General features: G+C 43.9%; 1 protein-coding gene across 1 annotated transcript in view; it reads left to right on the top strand.

The window, feature by feature from the left end:
* The window catches only part of GNAO1 (G protein subunit alpha o1), a 140,701-nt gene that overhangs the window by 97,607 nt on the left and 15,880 nt on the right, over window positions 1-27,214 (top strand). Inside the window, exons 2-5 of the mRNA XM_069082445.1 lie at window positions 6,337-6,497; window positions 16,697-16,825; window positions 20,060-20,189; window positions 26,477-26,630. Coding sequence (XP_068938546.1) covers window positions 6,337-6,497; window positions 16,697-16,825; window positions 20,060-20,189; window positions 26,477-26,630 — 574 coding nt within the window. The remainder of the gene's footprint in view (window positions 1-6,336; window positions 6,498-16,696; window positions 16,826-20,059; window positions 20,190-26,476; window positions 26,631-27,214) is intronic.

Genomic DNA, 27,214 nt, shown 5'->3' with positions numbered 1-27,214 from the left:
TTTCCAAAGTACTTTCCAGCTCTCACATTCAATGATCCACCTTTGGAGGCTGAGTTAGGGGGAGAGGAAAACTGATGGCTGGGCCAACTCTCATCCACTGACTGTTGGGATGACTAAAGTTCAGTCATGGTTTGGTCCCTAAAGCATGCAGGGCAGAAGAGTTACAGAATAAACACTCAAATAGGGTTCTGGTTCTAGTTCAAATCTGGTTCTGGTTCAAATCTGGGTTCTAGTCCTGGTTCTGCCACTGAATAGCTGTGCATCATTGGACACTTACCTTCTCTGGGTCTCAGTTTCCTCACTTGTATTATGACCAGTCTGGGCTCAGTGAACTCAAAAGTCCTTTCTTCCCAAGCTGACAGCCCCACATTCCATTAATCTAACTGGAGGGGATACTTGTAGTGAATTGTTTAGGTGACAGTTCCCATCTGTAGCCTCCAGGATTCAGTGCAAGACTCTGAAGGTCAAATTGCTACCTGGCAGACGGTTTCTTGGAACTTCACAGCCTACTTACTTTTTATGCAGAGTCCTTTGTGAGTTGTAAACCTTCCAGGTGTGGGCCTCATCATTCATCCTTTCCTTTGTTCTGAAAGGAAGAAGCCCTAGGAAACCCTTACTTAGTCTTTGGCTTCCTCCCACCTGCTTCTCCACTCCGGACATGGCATCCACTTAATGGGAGGGTTGGTTTGGGGACTATGTTGTCTTGTCATTGAGAAATAATTAGTGAGTTGAATGGTTCCCTCTCTGCCGAAGGGTCTGGACTCAGTTCACTTCAGGCCTTGGTGAGTTCCTCTTCTCAGAGCAGGTGCTGGGGGCAGGTACAAAGATGGCTAAGATGGGACCCTTCCCTCAGGACATTTACTTTTAATGGGGAGATCTCATATATAAACCATTTGAATTTAGTCCCATTTAGTTCACCCAACTCCCACTATCATTTGCTATTTTAATTCCTTCACATACGAGGCAGAACAGGATAAGGTCGAAGGAGGAAATCTAGGCAAAATTCTGTAAATATGTTGAAGAGAAAGAGAATATTTTCTGCAAGGGGGATAGGATGGGGACTTGGGAAGATGGTAAAAGAGTGAATGAAGGCTTCATGGGGGAGATGACATCTGGGCCTGACTTTCAAGGAAAAGATATTCATATTGTAAAGTTGGTATTGTGGCCTGCCTAGCCCCTGGCCTCTCATCCTTCTGACTTTCAGGGCTCAGCTATCTCACCTCTCCCTTTCAGACCCATCCTTGCCCTAGAAGCTCTGACCAGTCAATCCTAACCCTTGGAAAGGGAACATAAAGGAAGAAAATCAAACAGGCCTGTGCTAATTGTCCATTTTTGGCCATCACATTGGCTGGCCCCACTACAAAAGTAGATTATCCAATCGTAACTAGGCTTTCACTGCAGCAAGGCAAACATTGTATGTCTCCCTAATGATTCACTATTCTACAGTATTCCCAGACTTTTTAATCTCTCCTCAAGGCTCCCACAGCATTCCTTCCCCACCACCTTCTCAGCCCTCACTTCATATTTCACACACACACACACACACACACACACAAAAGAAGACCAATCTGTAAGAGCTCTCTTCTCCCCTCCTCTTCATCTCACATCACTTGGAGGAAAATGGAAGAAGTGTTCATTCTATCCTTCTTTTCCCAGGTCTCAGATAAGAGGGATCCCTTCTGTTTGACAAGGCCAACCCTCCTGCACAAACTTTTGATCCCTTAGCAGCTCTCCAGTAAATTATTCCCGCTATCCTCACTCTTTCTTATCTTTAATTTCTCTCTATCAACTGCCTTCTTCCCTGCTGCCCCCAAATGTGCTCATATCTTTCCCAAATTAAAAAAGAAAAAACAAACTCACTTAATCCTGTCATCCTACTGCCTATTAGCCTATATATCTCCTCCCCTTCATTGCTAAACTCCTTGAGAAAGTCATGCACACTTAGTGCCTCTACTGAGTCTTTTCCCATTTTCTTCTAAACCTTTGCAGTTTGGCTCCCAGCCACATCACTCACCTGAAACTGCTCTCTCCAAAGTTACCAGTGATCTCTTAACTGCCAAACCTAATGACTTTTTCTCAATCCTTGTCCTTCTTGACCTCTCTGAAGTATTTCACACAGTTACTCACCTTCTCCTCCTGGATCTTTGCTCCTCTCTAGGTTTTCATGACACCAATCTCTCCTGGTTCTCCTCCTATCTGTCTAGCCATTCTTTCTCAGTCTCCTTTGCTGGTTCCTCATCCACAGCATGTCCTCTAACTGTGGCTGGCCCCCCAAATTCTTCCCTGGGGCAACTTTCATTCTGTTTCTCTACTATCTTGCTTGGTGATCTGATCGGTTCCCATGGGTTCAATATTCCTCTCTAGACAGTTGATTACCAGATCAATATATCCAGCCCTAGTGTCTCTCTTGACCTCCAGCTGCCTCTTAGACATCTCAAACTAGATTTCTGTTAGGTTTCTTAAACTTAATATGTTGAAAGCAGAATTCCAAACCTCCCCCGTTTCTGAATTTCCCTCTGTTGAGAAGACCACCACCCTCTCAGTCACCCAGACCTACAGCCTTAGTGTCATCCTTGGCTCCTCATTCTCACTCATTCCATATATTAATCCATTGCCAAATCTTGTTTCTACCTTTACATCTCTCATATCCATTTCCTTCTCTTCACTCACACCCTCATCACTTCTCATCTGAATTATTTCAACAGACTTCTAATTGGTCTCCCTGCCTCCAGTCTCTTTCTTAATCCAACTGATTGTCCACTCACCTGCCAAGATGATTTTTCTAAAGTACAAGTCTAACCACATCGTGGCCCTACTCAAGGACCTCTGGTAGCACCCAATAACACTCTGCCTTCTGCAGGAAGACTTTCCCGATTCTCCCAGCTACTTATGCCTTCCCCTTTCAGATTTCTTTCATTCAGGCTACTCTGTGTATATCTTGTATGCACCTAGTTATTTATGTGTTGTTTCCACTCTCTCACCACACCCCCCCCCCCCAATGTATACTCCTCGAAAGTAGAAATTATGAGGTTATTTTATTTTATTTTGTTTCTTTGTATCCCCAGTGCTCAGTATAGCATATGGCACATAGTAAACATTTAATAAATGCTTGCTTCCTGCCTGATCAAATTGTTTATGTCTCTGGTCCCACTCTAACCTGAGTACTCCAGTACCCCAGTGACTGGATATCTGCCTTTAGCCCAGGTCCCCTTAGTATCTGGGTGTCCTGCCTGGTCCCTGAGTCTCAACAAGTGTCTGACTAACCTGTATTTATTCATCTCATTTAAAAAATCTTTTGATAAAAGATGAATCTACATTGTGGTGATCATGTTGTGGTTAAAAGAACACTATATTTGGAGACAGATGATCTGGTTTCAAATCCTTATTCTGGTTCCATCTGTCCAACCCCCTCACTTTACAGATGAGTAAGCTGAGAGTCAAAAAAGAGAAATTACTTGCCCAACATCACACAGCTCATAAATGGCAGAGTCAGGTTTTTCATCCAACTCTTCTGATCCTAAACACAATTTGGTGGGGGGGCTGGGGGGGGGGTCCATTATGCCATGTTGCTTCTATGGCTCCATAATGCTTCTTCCTCACTCTTTTTTTTTTTTTAAAGCAATCGGGGTTAGGTAACTTGCTCAAGGTTACACGGCCAGTTATTTCTGGGTGTGGTGCTGAGTGTCTGAGCCTGGGATTCGATCTCCAGGTCGTCCCAACACTGGAGCCGGTGCTCTTACTCGCTGAGCCACCTGGCCGCCCCTCTTCCTCACTCTTAAGGAATAAGGAAATTAAGAGTTGGAAGGAAAGTTAGATGGAATAAAAAGAGAGACCAGGAATGTGGCTTTGGAGAGGAAGGTCCATTAAGACAAACCAATATTTGCCTAGGACTTAACCAAGGTCACTAGCTGCTAAGTGTTAGGTAGATCCAAGATTTGAATCCAGGTCTTCTGACTCCCAATCCTTAGCGATTGTCGTTGTGTTTGCCCTTCATTTTCAAAAAGGAGCATGGTACCAGGAAATGCTGACATGACTTGACTTTGATTTGAGTGAGGGAAGGTTGTACAAGGTCACCAGCCTCACTTTCTCCTCCAGAGCCATCTGGATCCAGTGACCAGATATTCATCAGAATGACTGGGGATGTGGACCATGGATGCAATGGGAGACCCTGGCCCTTTTAGGCTAAAGCCTTTTCACGTCTTCACACATTGCCTCCACTATCCCAGCTAGATGACCTAAGCTTGTTTCTCTTGCATTACAACTATGAGAAATCTTTATGAAACAATCTTCCTTTTCATGGGAAGATTTTTGTGAACTGATGCAAAGTATAGGCAGAACTAACTAAACTATACATAATGACTACAAAAATGTTAATGAAAAGAACAAAAAAAAACAAAAAAATCAGAATACTAATATGATTATAATGACTGAACCTGACTCCAAAGAAGAGATGAAAAAATGTACCTCCCTTCCTTGTTTTCAGAGATAAGGGGCCATGTGTGGAACATCACATACACAAATATTAGAAATATGATGGTTAGTGTTATTGAGCTGTTTCTTTTTCTCTGTTTTAATTTTTGTAATAATGGATGACTATCTGGATAAGGAAGGAGGAAGGTTATATTCAGAAATGAAAGAGATGTAAAAATGAGAGACTTCAATAAAAATTTAAAATATAGAAAAATAACAAATAGGTCTTCTATTCATTGATAGCATAAGGATCAAAACAGTGACCATGATACTTTGCTTCTGAATCCCACAGTATCTTTGACATAGGCATCATAGTATTTCATAAGATTCAGAGCTGTAAAGGACTTCTGATATTATTTAGTCCAGTCATTTCATTTTACAGATGAGGAAACTTAAGGTTCAGAGAGGCAACATGACTTGACCGAAGGTCACACAGGTAGTAAGTAACAGAACCAAGATTCAAACCAATATTCATTATTAACTCCAAATCCATGCACCAAGAGGTTGCATCCCCCTTCATTTTGCAGAGAGGAAGCTGGGGACTCGGGTAACACAGAGAGCAGAGTCAAACTCAAGTCCTAGAGTTCAAATCTAATCCTAATTCAAATCTAATGTGCTTTCTGTGAAAGCAGATTTGATTCAGGTGTTGTAGAAAATATGAAATTTGGAGTGAGAGAACCTGACTGAAGGACGTATATAATTTAGCTTAATTTCCCATCCTTATGGAGTTTCTAGTCTAGTAGGGTGATACAATAGCAACACAAATAATTATAATATGAAAATCATGCATCAGTTGTTGCTGTTTGCCCTTCATTCTCAAAGAGGACCGATGACATTGCAGGTGTGTGAAATGGATTTACCAGTTAGAAACAAAATAAATTATTATGTAAAGCCTGATGGGTAGGATTGTTATCAACCCAGAGTATCAGAGAAAATTCCCTGGAAGAAGAAGCATTTTGACCAGGTTTTCCAAAGGGTGAATAATAAGGAAAATAGGTGAATTCACTGTGCAGTCATTTCATTGTGTCTGACTCTTCTCTCCATCTGGGGTTTTCTTGGCAAAAATACTGGAGTGGTTTGTCATTTCCTTCTCCAGCTCGTTTTATAGATGAGGAAACTGAGGCAAACTACTTTCTAGTTTTAGAATTAGTTATGTTTTTTATATTTGTCTCTGAAGTTTGAGGATCTATACATGTGTCTCAGTAGCAAAAGCACTGAAATTGGAGTCAGGGGACCTGCATTCAGTATCCTTCCTTTGTCAATTATTAGCTATGTAACCTTGGACAGATCTCTTCCCTCTTATGTGCCTCAATTTCCTCATCTGAAAATTAATTAGGCTTAACCCAAATGACTTCTAAATTATTTTTAAACTCTAGTCTAAATCTGTGATCCTACAGTCTGTGATCTCTATGGTTCTTTCTGTCTGGCTATAGCTTTTGTGGCTACAGTGATAACTAACCAGGATGTTTGACAAACCAAAACATCCTCCATTGCCAGGCTAGAGAATGTTGCCACCCCTGGTTTGGTGCTTTGGTGTCCTGGAAAATAATGAAGGCTTTCACATAGTGGCTGATTTCGTGTGTTCTAGGAAGCAGAAATTGTGAACATTTTCATTGGGAGAGTCTGACGCTTGTGGAATATGGTTCTGTGTCTCCTGACTAGTGGTCTGGTCCTAATCAATCAGTGAAATCAGGGTAGACTTTGCCACGGTCATCCTGTTAGATGGCCCATCCAGAACCCCAGCCCTATCTCTGGAACCATGAAGGAAGCAGCCTGGAGGCGCTTGGGGGGGGGCAGTGTTTTGTGGCCATTTGAGTGTCTCTCTACTCTGGCCTCATACTCCTGCTTTGTTTCCCCTCCTCACAGGCTGATGCTAAGATGGTGTGTGATGTGGTAAGTCGGATGGAAGATACGGAGCCCTTCTCTCCGGAGCTGCTCTCCGCCATGATGAGACTCTGGGCAGACTCTGGAATACAAGAATGTTTCAATCGTTCCCGAGAATATCAGCTTAACGACTCTGCCAAATAGTGAGTGTCTCAGGCCATCGGGGCAGCTGTGACCACTGGAGCAGGGATAACCCGGGTGGGGAGACTCAGGACTAGAGTCCTATCAGCTGTAAGATGGCGGAGAAGCCAGATGGGTATAGGAAAGGGTTCACAACCTCTGAAGGGGGATGACGTCCAAGAGAAGGGGTTGGGGAGGGATAAGAAAGGAACTTTAAAATGGAATTTCCCAAAAGGCAGAGGTCATATTAACATTACATAGTGCAAAGTACATCATAACCCAGATACTGCATCTAGCTCAGCAACCCTATTTCAATTATTGAGGACCCCTAGCAAGCAGGAACCATGTAAGGAAAAAAAACACCTTTTAAGGTGTTCTATTTGTTTCCAAGACCATGTGAAACTTTCCATCTTTACCTACTTTTAAACTTAAGGCTAGGGACCATAAAACTCTAATCAATAAATTTGATGAGAAATTAAAATACGTACTTCATTTCTACATTATGCTTAACTAAGAAGGGGGAAAGAAAAAGGGAAGAAACAGAAACAGAGAGAAAAGCAGGAAACAAAGAAAGACATACACACATATCTGAGCTATTTAAAATATCATTTCTAAAGATTTAAAAAAAAACTTTTAAATCACAGAATCCTTAAGATCGTAGATTTAGAGTTAGAAAGGAACAACCATCTCATTTTATAGATTGTGTTACATTTTTGTAATGTTAGCCATAAAGGGTACCTCCTTTTGATATTTCACAGGCTGGATGAAATTAAGTTAAGGACCATATCCACCCTTTCAACTGGAGGTCTCAGACACCTGGTATTAACTCATGATAGCTAATGACTGTCAAGATAAACTTCTGCTTTGGGGCAGCTAGGTGGTGCAGTGAATAGAGCACTGGCCCTGGAGTCAGGAGGACCTGAGTTCAAATCTCGGCCTCAGACTTAACAAACTAGCCGTGTGACCTTGGGCAAATCACTTAACCCCAACTGCCCTCCAAAAAGCAAAAAAAAAAAGGTTTAAAGATAAACTTCTGCTGTCTGAGCTCCCAAAATGTTCATCAGTATACCACAGGAGCTTTGCGGCCTGGTAATTTCTTTAAGGCAACATACATGCATTCAAACTGAAACCCTAGAAACCAGGTATATACCACCAACACTAATCCAAATCACTTAGAAGTAAGTTAACCTGAACCCAGTGCTTGACATATAGTAGGTCTTAGTAAATGCTTTTTGATCTATCTTCCTCCCAACTTGACCCACTTATCATTGTCCAAGTATATAGTATATCCTGACAGTGATAGTATGTCATTGTGACAAGTAGCCAAAAGGGACTTCAGTGAGGCCAAGGATGCCTATGTACCAAGTCTGTAGATGCAGACCTTTAATAGAGCATGAGCCCAAAACTTGTGACTCCCACAAGATGGGCTTTTCAAGTCACTGCCCAGTGGGCCCACAGAGGTGCCCCAGATAACTATATCTGGAGGCTCCTCACCAAGAGCCCATTGCCAATGCCAGAGCTATGTTCTCTTGAACTTGGGGTCCATGATGTGGAGACCATATCTCCACAGAAAAGGGAGATTATAGAATGTCCCTCTTTAATGGCAGGTTCCATAGCCCCCCTGAAGAGCTCTGGTGTGTCCTAGACATGGAGAGTGAATTGGCCTGGAGCCACTACAGGGTGTTTCTTGTAATATACAGCCCTCTGCTTCTGCACATCTTGATCTGCTACATGTCAGGAGAGAATTCATGGTTTCAATGTTGTAACACACTCCCACCCTAAAGGTCTTTTCACAGCGTCTGCTCTAATCAAAACGTCTGATTGCCTGAAATTTCTTTCACCTGAGGAAAGCCTTTAATTTGGGTTTGTGGTGCCTGAGGGGTCATGCCTAGAAAACATTCAAATTTTTGAGGCCTTGCAAGCCTCCACCAACATTCTGTAGGTTGATCTGGAAACATAAGGAGAAAATTCAAATCACTGACTCACAGACAGAGCTGAGAGGGTCCCTAGAACACAAAATTTCAGAGGGTGGAAGCGACCTTAGAACATAAAATGTCAGTGCTAGAAGATATTCAAGAGACCATCTGGTCTACCTCTCTCACTTGAGATCAAGAGAGACAAATTACTTGTCTGGAGTTATATATTGAGTTAGTGAAAGAGCCAGGATGTGGACCCAGGCCTTCTAATCCAAGTCTGGTGCTGTCTCTGCAAGACCATTGAGTTCACATTTTAGACCCTAGCCCCATTCCAATAAGTAGTAGAAAGCACAAGAGGTGGACTTTATAGTTTCTCTTGGGATTGACAATAACCACAGTCATGTTCCTAGAGAATCCCCTTGCTTCTGGGATCCAGAGTGACTGCCTTTCTGGAAACATTATTACAGAAGCCATTTGGATAGCTAGAGAAGACTGAGACCAGTTCTCAGAACCCCTGATAACATTCCACAAGGACCCCTCGTCTTTCCTCGAATCAGATCTTACTGGTTCCTGGGGTTTCATTCTTCCACACTGATTGACACACAAAACCCTCCCTCTCTCAGATGCTTTCTCTTTTGCCTCTTGTGTTGCAAGAGGGATTTACTCTAGGCTGACTCATTCCTCTAGAGCCCTTCCTGAGCCCCCAGCCATGAGGCACGCATGGCATGCAGCACTGGTAACATTAAGCATCAGCAGGTTCTGCCTATGAGCCTGGAATCTATACCACGCAGTTCCTCAAGCCCCGGATACCCTTGGGGAAGGAGAGGGAACACAGTCCTGGAAACAGCAACTGCTGGATAGTGCAAATTATAATTCAACTATTGAAGGTTAAAAAAAAATCTTCCCCTGAATTAGAGTCAACTTATATGCTAGTCTGCAGGCAACAGAGGGCTTTCTACTCCATCTTACATCAGCTACAGTCTCCCAGAGTTTGTTGCTAGGGAAATGCTCATAGACTAAACCAGGAGGCCGTAATATTAGTCACCTCTGTTCTTCAGCTCAGCTACAGCACCCAGAGCAGGACCAAGACAAGACTGGACTTCGATATTAAAAAAAATTCAAGTTGACTTATACTCAGAACTGATGTATAACCTTTAATATGTAGTAGTTATAGGGGCCAAAGAACTGTGATCTCTCTTCAGTCTAGAATCCATCCCTGGCTGTTTCCTACTAGTGAAGGGCCCATTTTCTGCCCAGACTATGCTCATCCCACCAAGGACAGAGCAACCTCACTGAGCTTAACAGCTGCAGAACAACTGTCCTCATCAGTGAATTAGACTTACTTCCTCCCATACAATACCTCTGTTATTTGAAGAGCACCAGCACCATGCCCAAGCCAAGTCAGCATGACCATTGCTATAAATTAAGGGTGAAAGAAGCACTAGCCCAGGGTTGGAGACTCCTGTTGCCTCCTTGACTTAACTGTTATCAGCACCTAGCCCAATGCCTTGATTATTAATAGGCTCTCAATAGATGTTTGTCGGGGCAACTAGGCAGTTAAGTAGATAGAGCACCAGACCTTAAATCAGAAGGACCTGAGTTCAAATCCAGCCTCAGATACTTACTAGCTGTGTTTCCTTGGACAAGTCACTTAACTCCATTGCCTCAAAAAAAAATAGATGTTTGTTGAAATGAATGAGTAAAGCACTTATTAAGCATTTAGTATGTGCAAGTACTGTACTAAGAGCTAAGAATACAAATAGAAAAAAGCAAGTCCCTGCTTTGAAGGAGTTCATATTCTAATGAATGGAATTCTGATTACAGGAGATCTGGATTCTAGTTCTGGCTTTGTCTCTGGCTTGCTGTGTGACAATTCACACCTTTCCGGGCAAGTCAACCTTTCTGAGCTTCAGTTTCCTCATGTGTTAAATAAAGATAATCCCTGACTGCTCAGCTCCACAGGGGTGCTGTGGGTGGTGATCAAATGAGATGATGCATGAGAAAGGGCTTCCGAAAGTAGAAAGCCCTATTCAAATATGACTTTATTATAAAAAAAAAACAATTATAATGCCCTACATTTCTTAAGTGCTTTAACTCTAAAGGTTTAAAATTGCCCTGTAAAATAGTGAATTTCTACTCACTGAATGCCTTTAGGCCAAGGCTGGATGACCACTTGTGGGTACAGATTGGACTCCATTTCCTCTGGGGTGCCTTTTGTGATTCAGTGTTTTCATATTTCTATTAAAGTTATTTTCTTCACAACAGCCTTATGTAAAGGTTAATGTGGATATTATTATACCTGTTTCATGATGAAGAAACTGAGTCTCGCAACGCCTGAGTGAATTGTCCACAATCACACAACAGTGATGTGTCTGAGCTTGTATTCAGCTCTAGGGATTCTGGCTTCAAGTCTAGTGTTTTTTCTGCTATAACATGATTCCTTATTCTTTATTATTTAATAGCTCATACTTATATAGCACTTTATAGTTTACATATACTTTTGCATGTTGTGATTTTGTGCTGAGCCATTAGCCACTTAAAGTATTTACAAAATTTGTAAGATTTATAATTTTTAAAAGAATTCATAAAATAAAAATATTTCAAGTATTTCTCAAAACTGGGAAAGGGTTAAATGTCTGAGGGGCTGAGTGCTGAGGAGGCTCAGATTGCTTTCCAGGGCCCTGACTCCAAATCCATATATTCAGTTGCTTCATTTATTCAAGGACAGGTGCCCACCTACCTAATTCCCAGTGTGAATTGGGACCTCGACAGTCTGGCACCTCCTTTAGAGTGGTTGCAGGGAGGGCAGACGTGAAGGGAGAATCAAGACATTCCATGTCCAAAAGCCCCAAATGAACACTTTGCCTGCCGGTTCCAGAGCTCAGCCACTCCCCAAGAGCAGAAGGGAGGCCTGTGGTAGCATTAATGCTGTGTCCAGCCACCAGGTGGTGCATGGGAGAGGACTTTCAGCAAACAAACAAAAAAAAAAAAGAATGAAAGAAAGAAACGGAAATACTAGAATGTCAGAGCTTAAGAGACCTTAGCGGATCTTCGTTTTGAAAATGAGAAAACAGAGGCCCAGAGAGGGAAAGGAGACTTCTCAGTGTAACACAGCCTGTCTGTGGCAAAGCCAGGACTGCCAACTCCTGATTTCTGGGCTAGGTTTCCTTCTACTCCCTTGGGCTACCTCCCCCTTGTTTTTGTTTCAACAAACATCCTGTTATAGCTCACTCAGGGATGGGAAAGAGGAGGAAAAAAAAAGTCTGGATCCATTCTTCTCAGATTCCATCAGAGGACCTAGTTTTGAATCTCGGCTATGCTAGTCTGCATATATATGCTAGCCTGCCGATACTGTGAGTGTGGGTTAGTCACTTTGCCCTGAGCCTCAGTTCTCCCATCTGTGAAAAGAGGCAATTGGACTAGATGGCCTCTAAGGGCCTTTCCAGCCCTAGATCTGTGAGCCTGTGATCCCAAAGGCCAGAATTTACAAGCAGGGAAATGAAAACTGTCTGTCTTCAGGGCTGTCCCACCCTGTTTTGACCAAGTTACTTACTGCACAGCAGGGAAAGAAGAAGGTATGGTGTTTTTGCTAAAAGTTTTTTTTTTTAAACCACAAATTTCCCTCATACAGCCAGCCCTTCTAGGGCATTCATTCAAAATACAGTTCCATTTTTTAAGCATTCGTTTTACATATGACCTTTCAAGAACATATCTGTTACTTTCAGTGAGATTCACCTCTAAGTTAAGGAGGCAGGAATCTTTGGGTCATATGATTGATACAATTATAGGCTTATAAGACTTAGAGCTAGGAGGAACCATAGAGCTCATGGGATATGTGTGACCCTCTAAAGGGGAACAGGCTCCCAAAATACAGCCTTTCCCTTCATTTGTAGTGTCAGCAAGCCTTAGGGCAGTTATTATCACAAAGAGTACCAGCTTCCTCTTCAGCGCTTTGCCCCCAGAATCAATCAATCTATCAACAAGCATTTATTAGCCACCTACTAGACATTAGGCACTGTGCTAGGCAGCCCCTAAGATACAGATAAAAATGGACCAGTGTCTGCTCTCAAGGCACTTAAAGTGACTAGCTCTGATCCTCTGGATCTCCTGCCCAGTTTCAGCCTTGAGCCAGATACTGTCAACTATTTGCTACCCTCCTTTCTGCCTCAGTTACTCCCATTTGCTCAGTGAAAAGAATCGAGTTACGTCAGTATCACAGAGATGTCAGGAGGAATTCTATTAGGATCAGCTAATGAACAGCGATGTCACAATGTGATGTCACAATGCCTTTGTACCCTGGCCATAGGAATTGAGGATCAAGGGACTTGAAGCAGTTTCTTTAATGTGTGGCTTCAGAACCAAATCTTTCATACACAGGGAAAGGAAAGGACGTTTTGAAACCTGCTCTCCAGCATTCCTCTGAATCTGCTGAGTTTATGGTTCTAATAAACCACACAGAACACTGGGCTTCATAGAATTATTGGTTTTAGAATTAGAAGGAACGTTAGATATCATCTAATCCAACCACAGAGAAGAAAACTGTGACCAGAGAGGAGGAAATGTCTTGCCCAAGGCTGTAGAACTTTAATACCCAGTAATAAAGAGGGGTAGCCATGGGGCAAAGTGGTAAAATAAAATCATGAATTTGGATTCAGAGGACTCAGTTCATATCTTGGTCCGGTCACCTACTTCCTATGTGACTTTGGACAAAGCATCTCTCTGGGGCTTAGTTTCTTCATCTATACAAATGATGGTGCTAATGTCCCTTTTAGCACTAAATCACTGATTCTATGATGAGGAAAGTAATAAAATCAGAATTTGATCCATGCCCTCTGTCTCCAAATCCAGTATTCTTGCCCCTGTACTATAGAGACCCTCCTCAGACTCCTCTAGAACAGAGTCCTCCTCAGGAAACCAACCAGTCAATCAATAATGATTTAAGGGTGTGCTTATGTGCTATGTGCTAATAAGCATCTGCTAAATCACCAGGCATATTATCTTCCTCCTATCCCCCTCCCACTCACCTACTTGACTTGCTCCAAGGGAGGAATAGCACCAGTCCCCTCCAGTGAAGGACTGATACCTGGCTAAAGAAAATCTTGGTTTTTCCCTGGTTCAATCATTTCTCCCCATCCTGGAGCCCATGTTGCCCCCATATTTCCCACACCTTTCCTTTCCCTGATCTAGGCAAGTCACAATAAAAGGGAGCAGGATGCTGAAAAAGGGATAATGAATGCCATGAACAAAACTCTGTACTTGGCATCACGGAGTTAGAACTAAAAAAAAAAATTAAAAGACATCCGGTCCCATCTTTTCGGTTTATAGCAAAGGAAATGCGTCCAGAGAAGTCAGTTGTCTTTTCCAAGGTTAGAAGTAGTAAGAAGCAGAGCTGGGACTTGAACTGGGGTCTTTTGACTCCCAGTCAAACACTTTCCCCTACACTGTCATGCCTGTCTTTGACTCAGTTTTATGTAATTAAAGTACTTAATAATAATACTTGCACTGCCTATCTCAAAGGGGGGTTTTTTAAGCGCTCCAGAAATGTAAACTGTTATTATTATTGTTGCTTACATTATTGCTGGTTTCCAGACTCTTGCCAAAGGCTATTTTCCAAGATCATCAGTTTCCTTAGCAACTAGAATTCAACTTTGCCTTTAATGCACTTGCCTATAGCCCTGAAGCAGCTGGGACCAGTTTTTATTCTTTTCAGAGTATCATAGCTCTACAATCGGAAGGGACTTAGAGGCCATCTTGTCCAACCCCCTCATTTTACAGATGAGGAAACACAAGCCTCGAGCAGATAAGGGACTTGTCCAAGGTCACACAAGTAGTAAGAAACAGAGCCAAAAATTAAAGGAAGGTCTTCTGATTCTAAAACCAGCACTGTTTCCACTGTACCATGCTGCCTTCCTGGCATACCCCTTTCACAATTTGAGAATGTCTTGTTGCTTCATCCTCCTCCCAACTATAAGAAGACCCACAACATAGTGGCACCCCTAAGCATATCATATTATTGGCCGATGACCAAGAAAGCTACCCTGATCCTTAGTACTTATCCCACTGGCCCTCCAGGGTACTGAGGTCCCCATCACTAAAGATGCTTCCTTTGGGGTTAAGGTTTTGCTTCTCCAGGAGTACAGGTATTCACTACCTATGTTTCTGAGATGGGTAACAATATTGCCCCCCCCCATTAACATCTTAGTTAAATGAGCTCATCAGATTGCTTAGACAAAGAAATATGAGGAAATTTCACTTAGGAAGGGGAGGAGGAGGGAGCTACCCTCAGCTCCAAAAAGGAAGTCTAAATATCATAGAATGCAGTTGTGCAAATGTGCAGAAAGAGCATCTCTGCCATCCCTGTACATAGCCCCAGTAAGGCCACTCTGTCTGACCTTCCTGGACCAGCTTTACTCTTCTCCTATGGCACAGCCCTTCAGTACCCAGAATCCCCTGCTTTAGCAGTAGGGTTGTAGGAGTTAGTTGGATGATAGTTATCAACTATAATTCAACCTTGCCTTTAAAGCACTTGCCTGTAGGCCTGAAACAGCTAGGACCAGTTTTTATCCTTATAGTACCATAGTCTAGAACAGGAAGAACCACCCTGGAGGGCTAGACTTTTCTGGGAAGGAGCAGGGAGGGGTTGGTGTCCCATGTCCCTGCCACATGGACTCAACTATAACTGCCAAGGGGATTTCTCTGGCAAAACATAATGGGGCTAGTTGTGGAATGGAAGCATCTGGGGAAAGAAATGAGTCCTACAGCATCCTGGGTGGGTAGGTAGATGGGTAGGTAGATTCCCAAATGAGCTTAGGGACATGATGCAAAAGGGAAAAAAAAGCTAGAAACTCAGGCTGATGAGGCATGGCAGCTGGGATTGGACATGCTTACAGGGCAAGGAGCCATTTGCCTCTCTCCTATGAAGGCTAAGAAGTTCAGCCTATTCACACAGAGCTTGTGTCCTAGCATGATTTAGTGAAAAGGACACTGGGTTTGGAATCACAGGACTTGGATTCATATCTACACCATGCTATTTACTTCCCTGTGGGACCTCAAGTAAATTACTTCACCTCTGCACCTCGTGTACAAAATGAGGGCATGACCTGCATGATTGCCAAGGTCTAAATCCTAGGATACTCTAGTCTCTGGGTCCATGACTTCCTGCCACCATTAGTGACTCTTCCTGTTGCCTTGAGTCTGAGCCCTTCCAAAGTCCTGAGGACCCTAGAAATCAGGTCCTTAGTCCTGCTGCCTATAAGACACAAAGCAAACTTTTGCCTCTCTTCCCTATCTCTGAGTCTCAAGATGAAAGGATTCCCACTATCTTGAAAGAGAGCTTGGTCAAGTTGTCCTGAAATAACACACCCTGTCCCCAGTGTTTGTAAGGACATTTCTAGTGAAATAGCAAAAGTATAACTCTCTACCGGTGAGAAATAAAGACAGCATATGAGATGTCAAAGGCCATAAAATTGAGTATAAAATACCTTTGTCTAGACAAATATTGGTAGCTGTCTGCATTACACAAAGCTCTTGTGAGGCTACACCATACTTGAACATTCATTCATTCAACAAGCATTAAGCATCTGCTATCAGCATACCACCGTGTTGGTTGCTGAGGGAGAAACACAAAAGAACCTCCAGAAATTAGTTTAAAATATTTTTAAAAAACTGAAATACACATTATCACATGTTTAGTGCCTTAGAAGGTAGCACATAGATGTTATAGGAGACCCCAACTGGAAGATTGAGTTTGGGACTCTCAGGAACAGCCATGGGATCATTGATCAATCAGTCAGTCAGCAAGTATTTATTAAGCACCTACTATATGCCAGGATACTGTGCTAGCCAGGGATTCAAAATGAAACAGTGCCTGTCCTCAAGCAGCTTACATTCTATTGGCAGTGCTGAGGGTCTGCTGAACTTGGAGTAGGATACTAGGAGACATTAGCTCAGGCTGGAAGGATCAGGAATGGTAAAAGGAAGGAAAAGTCAAATCAAGGGTATCAGAGTAAGGAAGGTCACCCCAGGGACCTAGAGTTGGGAGGAGGGAGACAGTTTCTACTGGTCAGAGGCTCCAATAAGAACCTGTAGCCTGTCAATAGCCTGGGACTATCAGCGCAGCTGAGCTGGTCCAGCACAGAGGCGGTGGGGAAATTCTGGATAGTTCCCAGACCTACAAGGGAGACTGAGACAATGAAGGATCAGTGAGGCAAGGTCAGGGGCTTCCACATGTTCAAAGAGTTTTCTAAGCAAGTCCTTGTCAGTATACATGAGCAAGCCTGTTCCTTTTATGTTTTGTCTTTTTCCAGCTACCTAGACAGCTTAGATCGAATCGGAGCCGGGGACTACCAGCCCACAGAGCAAGACATCCTCCGAACCAGGGTCAAAACCACCGGCATTGTAGAAACCCACTTCACATTCAAAAACCTCCACTTCAGGTGAGGTCAATGGAAAATACCCATGGTATTTGGAAAGTGTCTCAAGGAGAGTAGATGGGCCATCCAGATAAACAAGGACTAACTTCATGACCAAAAGGTTCAGGTCAAGCTAGTGTTAAGAGATCTTCAACTTCACCCTCCTCCTTCCTTCTCCTCCTCCACGGCTGCTGTAAGAGAGCTGCCATTCCAGTCACTTAGTCAGCATGAACCAAACACTGGTTGTTTTCTCAGATGTGTGCTGGGTACTGGGAGTTGGGGGGAAGGGAGCAGATGTAAAGTCTGTCCTCAAGGAGCCTTATTGTGGAGGTAGGAATTACACATATGGAACAATCAGAGACTATGTGGCCTTGTATGTTAAGGAGTACAAGGTATAATATACAATGAACATTGATTGAAGGGAAGGGAAAAGATGTTTCCCCTGGAGAAGGGAAGATTCAGGAGAGTGATGACATCCATGGTCGGCTATTTTGGAAGGCTATCGTTTGGAAGACGGTCTAGGCTTTTTCTGCTTGGCCTCATGAGGCAAAAGAACAATGGATAACAGTTGGAGAGAGGCAGATTTAGATTTGATACAAGGAGAAACTTCCTGATGATTAGAGCTAGACTGAAGCAAAACGGGCTGTCTCAGGAGGCCATGGGTCCCCCTCCATGAAGATTGGTCTTTAGGCAGAAGCAAGGGTGACTTGAATACCAAGAGTAGATAGCCACTGTGGCTCCTCCAACTTTAAGATTCTGTGTTAGTCCAAGAGCCCAGTGAGTATCTTCATATAAGAGACAAATTGGTTTGGGCTTGAATGACCATAGGAGGCTTCAGTGGGGTGGGCCATGAGCCAGACCTTGAAGCATGGGTAAGATTTGTATGGATGAAAAGAAGGAGCAAAAGTGGGCAGCACACCAGATGTGGTATCAAGTACTGCTGTGGGAGCTTTAATCTCCAGGGGAAGACCACGTCCCTATGAGCAAAGGAGGTGGTCATTTCAATGGACTGAGCAGAACGGCGATAGAGGAGAGAGAGAGGAAAAATACACAACGTCTGCTCCCTGAGAAAGGGATGCCTCCACCCGTGCTTAGATAGACCCAAAGATTTTGAGAGGATTCTAGAGGGTCTGGTGTGACCACATCTGGATAGGAGCAGTCAGGGAAAAGTACTGTATGTGTGCCACTACCTTCTGGAAAACATCCCCTTGAAGAATCCGGAGAAAAGAATAAAGCTTGAGAGAAGGGTGGATATAAAGGGCAGGGTTCCCAACCGTCCTGAGTGTTGGTGCCAGCTGGCTGAAAGGAGGAAGGGGTTTCTTTGGAAGGTCTTTATAGAGGGTATGGGGATAACATACTGGATTTCTCTCAGGGTTGAAGGAAGAAGCAAAACAGATGCTGCCCCATTTTCCATAAAGCCCTGTTCTCAAAGCCTGGATTCTTAAGATCCTGCCAGTTCTGTTCTTTTACTTACTTTAAATGTCTATATCTCTGTACTTTGGACTGGAGAGGTGGGGTTGGAAAGTCTACATGCAGGGGTGTGGCTTCTCCAGAGGGGTCCAAGGAGAAGTTGCTGATGTGAGAGGAACAAGGTTCCTTTAATGACCCATAGGAAGTGGTGGTAATTGTCCCAACTTTTAAGAACTATTGATGAGGACACATGTGGTAGACCTAAGGAATGGACAACTTTGCCCTACAGCCCAGTAATCTGCTTTATGTTCAGAAGGCCTAAGGGGGAATTTGGCCATACTCCTCAATAGAGCACCTATCCCCAGCGGAGTCTAACTGCCCTGCCATTAAGACAGTCTCTGTCACCTAGGGGAAATGTGGCCTGCCCACTTTTGGGGATATGTTAATGGAGAATGTGGTCAAGAGTCCATATATAGCTCTGAGGCTTGGAGACACCTTCTAGTTGCCATCAGAGGTTGGGCCCACCCTGACCATGAGCTGGATGAATCCTGATAGTTCCTGGAATCATGAGGGGTGGCCCAGAGAGGGATCATGGGGAGGGTCAGGTGATTTCTGATCCATTGTCCTTCCAGGTCCATTCCCAAAGCTATTATTTGTTAGGGGACCTAGGAGAGCGTGGAAAGTTAATTTGATATCAGATTGATTGGTTTGTTCACTCTCAACTTAATTAGATTGCAGATCCCAAGAGCTAAGGGCATGACTTCCTCTGCAGTTGGGGCAATGCTGATCCTGTCTCCCAGAGCAGCCCAGGTTAGCCTCTCTGCTGCAGTCAGTGCAGATACTCTGGGGCTGTTGAGTCATTTGTAAGCTGCTCCCATCATCATTCCTTAACTTCTCTATTTGTTTTGATTGAGATTAACCCACTGTGGAAGAAAAATGTGGTTCTCTGCTCCCCCCCCCCATAGGGGTTCACAGCTCCTGCTGCCCCTACAGTACTGAAAGGAACAGGACCAAGGAGGCAGGAGGCTAAAGTCCTAGACCAATTCTGCCACTAACTCATTGTGTGACCTGGAGCTTATGAATTCTCACCCTGGGTCTTGGTTTCTTCATCTATAAGATGAGGATAAATTGACCCTAGCTGCCTCATAGGACTATTTTAAGGGTTGAATGAAGACAAGATAGCTTCAAAAAGTTAATACCACTATATAACCATCAAAGTTTGTCATTCTTATCTTGAAAGGAGGGTGCTTGGGGCAGCTAGGTAGTGCAGTGAAGTGCCCTGGAGTCGGGAGGACCTGAGTTCAAATCCGGCCTCAGATACTTAAAACACTTACTAGCTGTGTGACCTCAGGCAAATCACTCAACCCCAATTGGCCTGCTTTTCCCCCTCCAAAAAGACAAAAAAAAAAAAAAGAAAGAAAGGAGGGGTTCCCTAAGATATTTTTAGGTTTGTCAATGAGATTATAGGTATCTTGAGTGTGATCCCAAGTACTATACTCTTTTGTACTGCTCAGGGCTTTGAGATTTGCCCTAGAAGGACAGCAATTCAGAAATCAAGTGAGAGGGCACTTACTTCAGAGAAGAGTTTTGAGGACAGGAGGTTCTTATGGTTTACCTGCCTTCAGGAGCTATGCCAGTGGGGGTGAGGGGAGCCCTCTGAGGTGCAGGGCCCTGGGACTCTGGTTGTAAAAAGACATTCTCAGTCTCCTGTCTCCTTCTCCAATACATCATTATGGGGAAGGGAATGGGGTGAAGGCGACTATGCAGAGAAAGTGACCAAAGGCTCCAGCTCCCTGCCTCAGGCACTGGAATCATCCCCTACTCTCCCTATCTCTCTCTGTCTCTCAGGCTATTTGATGTCGGGGGCCAGAGATCTGAACGCAAGAAGTGGATTCACTGCTTCGAGGATGTCACAGCAATCATCTTCTGTGTCGCTCTGAGCGGTTACGACCAGGTGCTCCATGAAGACGAAACCACGGTGAGTGCACCTGCCCAGGATAGTGGCCCTGGGCCTCCTCCTTGGCCCAGGGTGGGAGGTTAGATCCTGGCTAGGGGGGAAGTTCTCTGTGGTCCTCTCCAGAATCTGAGCCTGGCACAGGGGAGAAGGAAGAGTCAGCTTCAGTTAGTGTAGAACCCAAGGTGGGGATGCCTTTGGTTAAAGAACACTGTTCTGGCTCCTATCTGACAAAGACCACGGGTTGTGAATCACCACTTAAGAGACAATGCAGGAAAAGGGCGGGGGTGGGGGGGGGAAATAACAACACTCAGGAAGACCTGAGATTGCCATAAGAACTCCCTATAGATTTTTTAAAAGAAGTTAGGCCTCAGGAATAAGCATTTTGCCACTGAATCATTTGGTTGATAGGAAAGAAATCGGTCAGGGACTAAAAGAATTCAGTCTATAGGCAAATAAGGAAAATAAAATGGAAACTGCAGTCCATAGCCATGGTAGACCCCTCTTAGACTTTTCCAGGAAGGCCATTATTGACTATAGCCCTTGTTAGAAAAGCCAAGGTCTCCAGAGAATACTTGATTCTGGACAGTTGTAGACTAATGAATGTGGTACTTATTAAAACTTGATCTAAACTGGCTTGCCTGGCTCATGTTACAGTCAGAAGAAAATTACTTGGTACTCTCTGGTACTAGCCTTAATCTGGAGCAATTGTACTTAACTTGGAGTCTGTGAACTTTAAAAAATATATATTTTGACAATTTTATTACAGTATAACTGGTTTCCTTTGTAATCCTATGTATTTTATTTTATGCATTAAAAAAATGTTCTGAGAAGGGGGTCATGGGCTTCACCAAACTGCCGAAAGGTCCCTGATGTGGGTTAAGAACTCCCATGTCTAGGCAACAAATATAGTTTAAAGATGGCAAAGCTGTCTGCCACCAAAATACTGTGAGTTCATCTTCCAGAATCCCACAGAGCATTCTTTAGAGTCCATTCATAGAACCACATCCCACCAGAGTGCACAGCAGAGGTTTGCCTGCTTCCATCAGCATGGCAGCTGTGGAAAGTCAGTGTGGGATCCTGGACCGGCCTTCAAGCCAGGAAGACCTGGGTTCAGGTCCCACCTCTAAAACCTACTAGTTTGTCACTCTAGCTTCCCAGTACCTCAGGCAGCTGGCCAAGATGAAAAGTCACAGTGCAGGTGCTGATCTTCTTTGGCAAATAGGAAGTTCCTTACATAAGAGAAAATCACAGATCTGATCCAAAAATAACATTCCTACCCCTTACTCCTCAGAATGGCAACTGTTCTTAGAGCAGCCAATGGACGACTGAGTGTTCTGAGAGCATTGTCAGAGGTCAAACGGGAGCTGGGGTGATGTGATTTGTACTTTTATGGGAGGGCGGTGGTTGCTTTGTTCGTTTGTCTTCACAATGAGACATGCATAGGCCATTTCTTTTATTGAATCTCTACATGCTCCTTAGCATGGTATGAGAAAGAGCCCTGGACCAGGAGTCAAGAGATCAGAGGTATTATGTTGGTTCTTGCACCTACTTGCTATGTGACCTTGAACAAATAACAACCTCTCTGTGCTTCATTTTCTTCATCAGTCAAATCAGGATGATCTTGGCCCCGCCTAACTCTTTGTTGTAAGGATCAAATATAACAGTGGTCATGAATACTCTTTAAAAAATGCAAAAGTATCAAAAAAAATGTAAAAGTACATTGAAGATGTAAAATAGGATTAGTGCGTGTGTGTTTGGAGAGGAGACACTACTTGGGTAAATTGAAATGGACCAATTTTGGTTGCTGGGTGATCCATTATGCCCAAAACACATATCCAGAGCAACTTCCATTCCTCAGCCCTAATCCATCTCTGAAGCTGGGCTTTCAGCACCCACCCTGCCCAAGAAAAGAGGCTTTATTCAGAGTCTGCTATGATAACTGCAGAGCTGGGCACATGATGGGGTTTGGGGATGGGAAACTCTAGCTGTTGAAACTCTTTTTGAAATTCATTTGTCCTGTGGTTCTCTGGCTTCTCCCAGTAAGTTGCATGGAAAAGATGCCTGAGCCCACAATAACATCCTCTGACAGTAGGGAGGGGACATCAGAGAATTGGCCTCCTCTTTGTCTTGGTCCATGTAGATAGCTTTTCAGGAGGGTATTGCCCTGGACTTCCTGAAAGCCCTTCTGTTTTCGCATTGGTCTTTGGTTGCCTTGGATAGTGAAAAGGACTATGCATCCCTGAGATACAGATGAGCCAGTCCTTTCATTGAACTGATGCTCACTCCACATTAACATTAGCAAGGGGCCAACTCTTAAGGAACAATTTCTGGTGAGATGAGACTATCAGGGTACAATGGGAAGACCGTTGGACCAGAAGTACATTGATCTGTCCTGGTCTTGGCTCTCTCACCAGTTCACTCTATGAGCTTGACAAGTCACTTAATCTTATATTGCCACATAGGATTCAGGTCCTCACCTCCCTTACTGGAATTTGAAACTGTTTCCAGGGTCTGCCTTTGGCATCTTACATCCAAATAGTCACCTTTATGCTTTATACTTTTAGCAGTAGTGGAAGCTGTCTGACTTGCAAGGTCTATACACCATTCTTCTGATGTTCAGTCCCAGAATCCACATATGTAAAAGTAAGGGAAAGGGATGGAGACCTTGGACAGTGTAAAATAGATTTCAGACAGGTGTGCACTGTAAGGAGAATGGACAAAGATTGTTTCTATTTCAATGGCATTTATGGTTTCGCAAGCTGAGTGGGAGACTTGGGATGACATGGACAGGGCTAGTGGGCCAGGCTGGACTCAGCAAAGAGGGGATGGCCTGGGATCAGATACAAAGGGCAAGAGGATGGAGACTGGATTGAATTGTTGAATGCTTTTAATTCACTCTACTGCAATATCTAACCTACAAAAAAAAGTTCTCATGATTGACCAAAGTGAGTTTATAGTCCTATTAATAATGAAAAGGGGCTCTTGGTTGTGGAAGCTGCTTGTAGCACAGACATATTTCTAGAACTAAATGTGAGGTGTAGGCTGGAAAAAAGGTTCAAAAATACAGATGAACCTTTAGAAATGGCTCTATAGTGGTGACAAGACATCTGGGCAGCACCATGCCATCTGGGTTATGCTACAGGTGACCTGGTACCCCTGAACTAATCCTAGAGGATCCAGGTTCTAAGAATATCCATCCAGGATATTCTTATATTATATATTAAATGAGCTGTGGAATCCAGAATTTCACTGCAATTCCTAGCATGCTTTGGTAATTGTGGGGCTTCTCTTGGCAATTTTATCTCTTCTCCGCCACTTATAAGCTGATGACAAGGGTTCCTGGGCAAAAACATATTTCTCTCCTTATCTCTGTCTTTTCCCTCCTGTCCTCCCCCTCTCCCTTGCCTTTCTAATATCTTTCTGCCTCTTCACTCCTAACCAGAGCCCAGGGAGAGACTGAAGGGAGGAGTAGCAGGGATGATTGATTGGTTGATGAAGGGGAACAATCCCAGTTCCTCTCTTACCCTCCCCCACCTTTAGACTCTGGGGGGAACCAAAAGGAAAGTCTCCTCCCACATTCCTCCCTTCTCAACAGCCAGCCTCTCCCCACATTGAAGAATGTCACTTTAAAAAAAATTGAGCACTCAAGGTGTCAAAAATAAAAAGGATTTAAGAACTTCTATAGTGCATTAACCTTCTTCCCCCAATGGATAAATGGAGCCAAGAACCAGCGGCGCTAGAAGTGTCCAGATTTTTCAAAATGAGCTGGTTTGTTTGGTGCCATCTCGTCAGAGACAAAAAGCATTGAGCTTTTGGCTGGCCCAGCCATGGAGGGGAGGCTTGGGGCCAGGCTAGCTCCTGCAAATGCTAGCTCTTCGCTAGGTTGTGTCCTGACTCAAGTCTCCAAGGGTGCTGGAGTCACCTCATTTCAAGAAGTCCTTGAATCCTCCCCAGGCCTCATCCTGTACACTCAGGACCTTCTGTGATGCTAATGCCTTAGGGGACTTCATGACTCTCAGTATGCACCAACCCCTGAGGTTCCCCAGAGACCTGTATACCAAATTTAAAGATGAGATTAGAAGAGAAGGAAAAGAGGATGAGGAAAGGTCAAGTGAGGAAAATGAGTTTCAAAGAACCCCCCTCATTATGGGCAGCTAGGTGGTGCAGTGTACAGAGTGCTGGATATGGAGCCAGGAAGACCTGAGTTCAGATCTCACCTCAGACACTAGCTAGCTGTGTGATCCTGAGCAAATCGTTTAATCTCTGTATGAAGAATCTCTATATGAAAAATGGCTATAATAATAGCACCTACCTTGCAAGATTGTTGGGAAGATCAAATGAGATAAAACGTGTGAAGTCCTCTGTAAATATTAAAATGCTATATAATGTTAGCTCTTAATAGTTAGCTGTTATTGATAGAGAATGGAAGCATTAGCTAGATGCTATGGCTGGCATGAAAGTGGGGAAGATGAGAAGGAGAGAGAAATAAATATAGACATATACACATTTTACATACGTTACATATATATGCATGCACATATATATATACACATACAAATATAGATATATGAAACAAGATCTTTGCCATATGGAGCTGACAGAGGAAAAAGGATAGACACACATAACCACCCCCACTAGCTGCATACATTCTATGGGCTCCAGCCTCAGGCTTCCAGCACAAACTTGATCTTTGGCGATTCACTGGGAAGAGAGGGTTGTGAATCCCTCTTTGCTACAAAAAGGAAGAAGAATATAAGTCTGAGCTGCAATCCAGCCATTGGAAGTACCCAAGGGCCTCCTACCCCAGCCTGAGGAGCTGCTTCTGCCTAAGATGTGGGCCAGGGACTTGTCAAACAAGATACTTTTTCTATGTTCACACAATACCCACTATCAAAACACAAACTTCCAGTGGTGTGGGCCCTGGCCCATAGCTGGTACCATCCAGAGACAGAATCCAAACTCCAGTGGGACAAGGCCACCCCCACCCTGCCTGCCATCACCCTGAGACTCGGGGGTGCCTCTCATCCTTTCCTGGAGAGCACAGTTCTGGCATCAGCCCCTCGATCCAAATGTCTCCAGGTTTCTGCACACCACAGCCTTTCCTCCACTACCTGCTCTTATCTTCCCCAACAAAGACCAAAAGCTGAGCATATTTTGAGAGAGCCACCAAATCTGTCAGGTATGAAGCCCTTCCCCTAAATGAAGCCAACCCCATTAAGAGTTGAAAGCAGCAGAGGTTTGGGACGATGCGGGGTGACTTTGCTGTGAATTCCCTTCTTTCCCCAGGAATCAATCACTTTGCTTTCATTTGTCCTTTTCATCATCCTCTTTCAGTCTTCATCTCCATATCCTATGACCGTAAAACTACTCTGGCTTCTGTGTATTTAAACCTCAGGACTCATTGGCCAGTGAGTTAATACTCTCCCCTAAACCACAAGCTGATATGGACAGGTTAGCCTACTGACTCCCAGTCCAGCCCCACTGATTTTCGTGTTTTTTTTTTCTATTATTGTTTTTGCCTTTTGTTCCCCTGACCTCCTGGTTTGTTGGGTTTTTTTTTGTTGTTTTTTTCAGTTTGGTTTGTTTGGTTTCGTTGTTTTGTTTTGTTTTTTTCTCCCCCAACATTTTCTTCAATCATCATCTAGAGAAACTCATCCCCCCCCAAAAAAAAAAATCCACTGATCAATTCCCCTTCAGTCCTAGCCCAGCCATGCTAAAAATTAATCACCCAGTGGGCAGAAGTCACAGCAAGATCATTACCGAGATGTCAATACCCCCTTGGTGTCTGCTTCCAACTCTGGATTAATTCGGGGATCTCACCAGTCCTCGGTTAATGATATCCAACTGAATGCGTGCAACCTCCAAACCCTGCTGGCAAAATTGAATGAGAACGTGATAAAAGAAATCTGCATGAGCCATGTTTCCATGTAGACATGTTCAGTGGGTGACAGTAGTCCCCTTTCCCTTTACATGCATGATGCATGACCACATATATTTACATATATATGAGCTGGAATCCTTTCGATTACCCAGCATCCCCTCCCTATCACGCCCCTGAAACAGCCCCGCCCCAGCCCCCTGTCCTTGTCTGTGTGTTGAATGGAGTAGGGACCGCATTCATGTACGTCTGTGCGGACCATTCTGCACCAGTCCTGTCCAGGCTGCACAATGCGTAGCCTCGATCTACTCTCCCTTCGCTTTTCTCGTTATTGTCGGTGGTGATTCAGCTGGCTTGGATCCCTCTGCATGTCGGGCCACTGTGGGAGGGTGGTGCCCTTCCCCTCATGCCCCTCTCTGCTCTGTTACAGAACCGCATGCACGAGTCCCTCAAGCTCTTCGACAGCATCTGTAACAACAAGTGGTTCACGGACACCTCCATCATCCTCTTCCTGAACAAGAAGGATATCTTTGAAGAGAAAATCAAGACATCTCCACTGACCATCTGCTTCCCTGAATACACAGGTAAGGCAGGGGCTTCTTCAGGGAGTGACATAAAGCTTATTGAATGGGGGTCAGCTCTCAGTTATTTGGACTCATGCAGTGGAATGGATAACCCAAAACAGCAGATAATCCAAAAATCCTGCCTGGAGAATGTATTATGCTGAGGGTTTGAGTGTAGACTTTTCTCCTAATGTCATTTGGCCCAGATAAGTATTAAGATGGATATAGGTTGTCAGCAGCAGGGAAAGCCAGTCTCTATTTGTAATCTGCTGCATATAACAGCAGTGGATAGAGAGAGGGCCTCAGAGCCAGGAAGCATAGGGGTCCTGCCTCTTACACAGACTAGGAGATCTTGGGCAAGTCACTTGACATCTTAATGCTCTAGGCAATTTTCTGAGACTACAAACTGACCCTCATTGGTAGAGGGGGTTTCCTTATCTGGAAATAATCTAGGGCAGCTAGGTAGCTCAGTGGATAGAGCTCTGGACCTGGAGTCAGGAAGTCCTGAGTTCAAATCTGGCTATAGATGCTTACTATCTATGAGATTCTGGGCAAATCACTTAACCTCTATTTGCCCCAATTTCCCCTTAGTTAGCAAGTGGCCA

The sequence above is a fragment of the Petaurus breviceps genome, unplaced genomic scaffold (assembly GCF_028583685.1).
Source record: "Petaurus breviceps papuanus isolate PSGF00001 unplaced genomic scaffold, PetGlider_PUasm1.0 166, whole genome shotgun sequence".
Taxonomy (NCBI): domain Eukaryota; kingdom Metazoa; phylum Chordata; class Mammalia; order Diprotodontia; family Petauridae; genus Petaurus; species Petaurus breviceps.
This window is presented reverse-complemented; position numbering and strand designations above follow the sequence as displayed.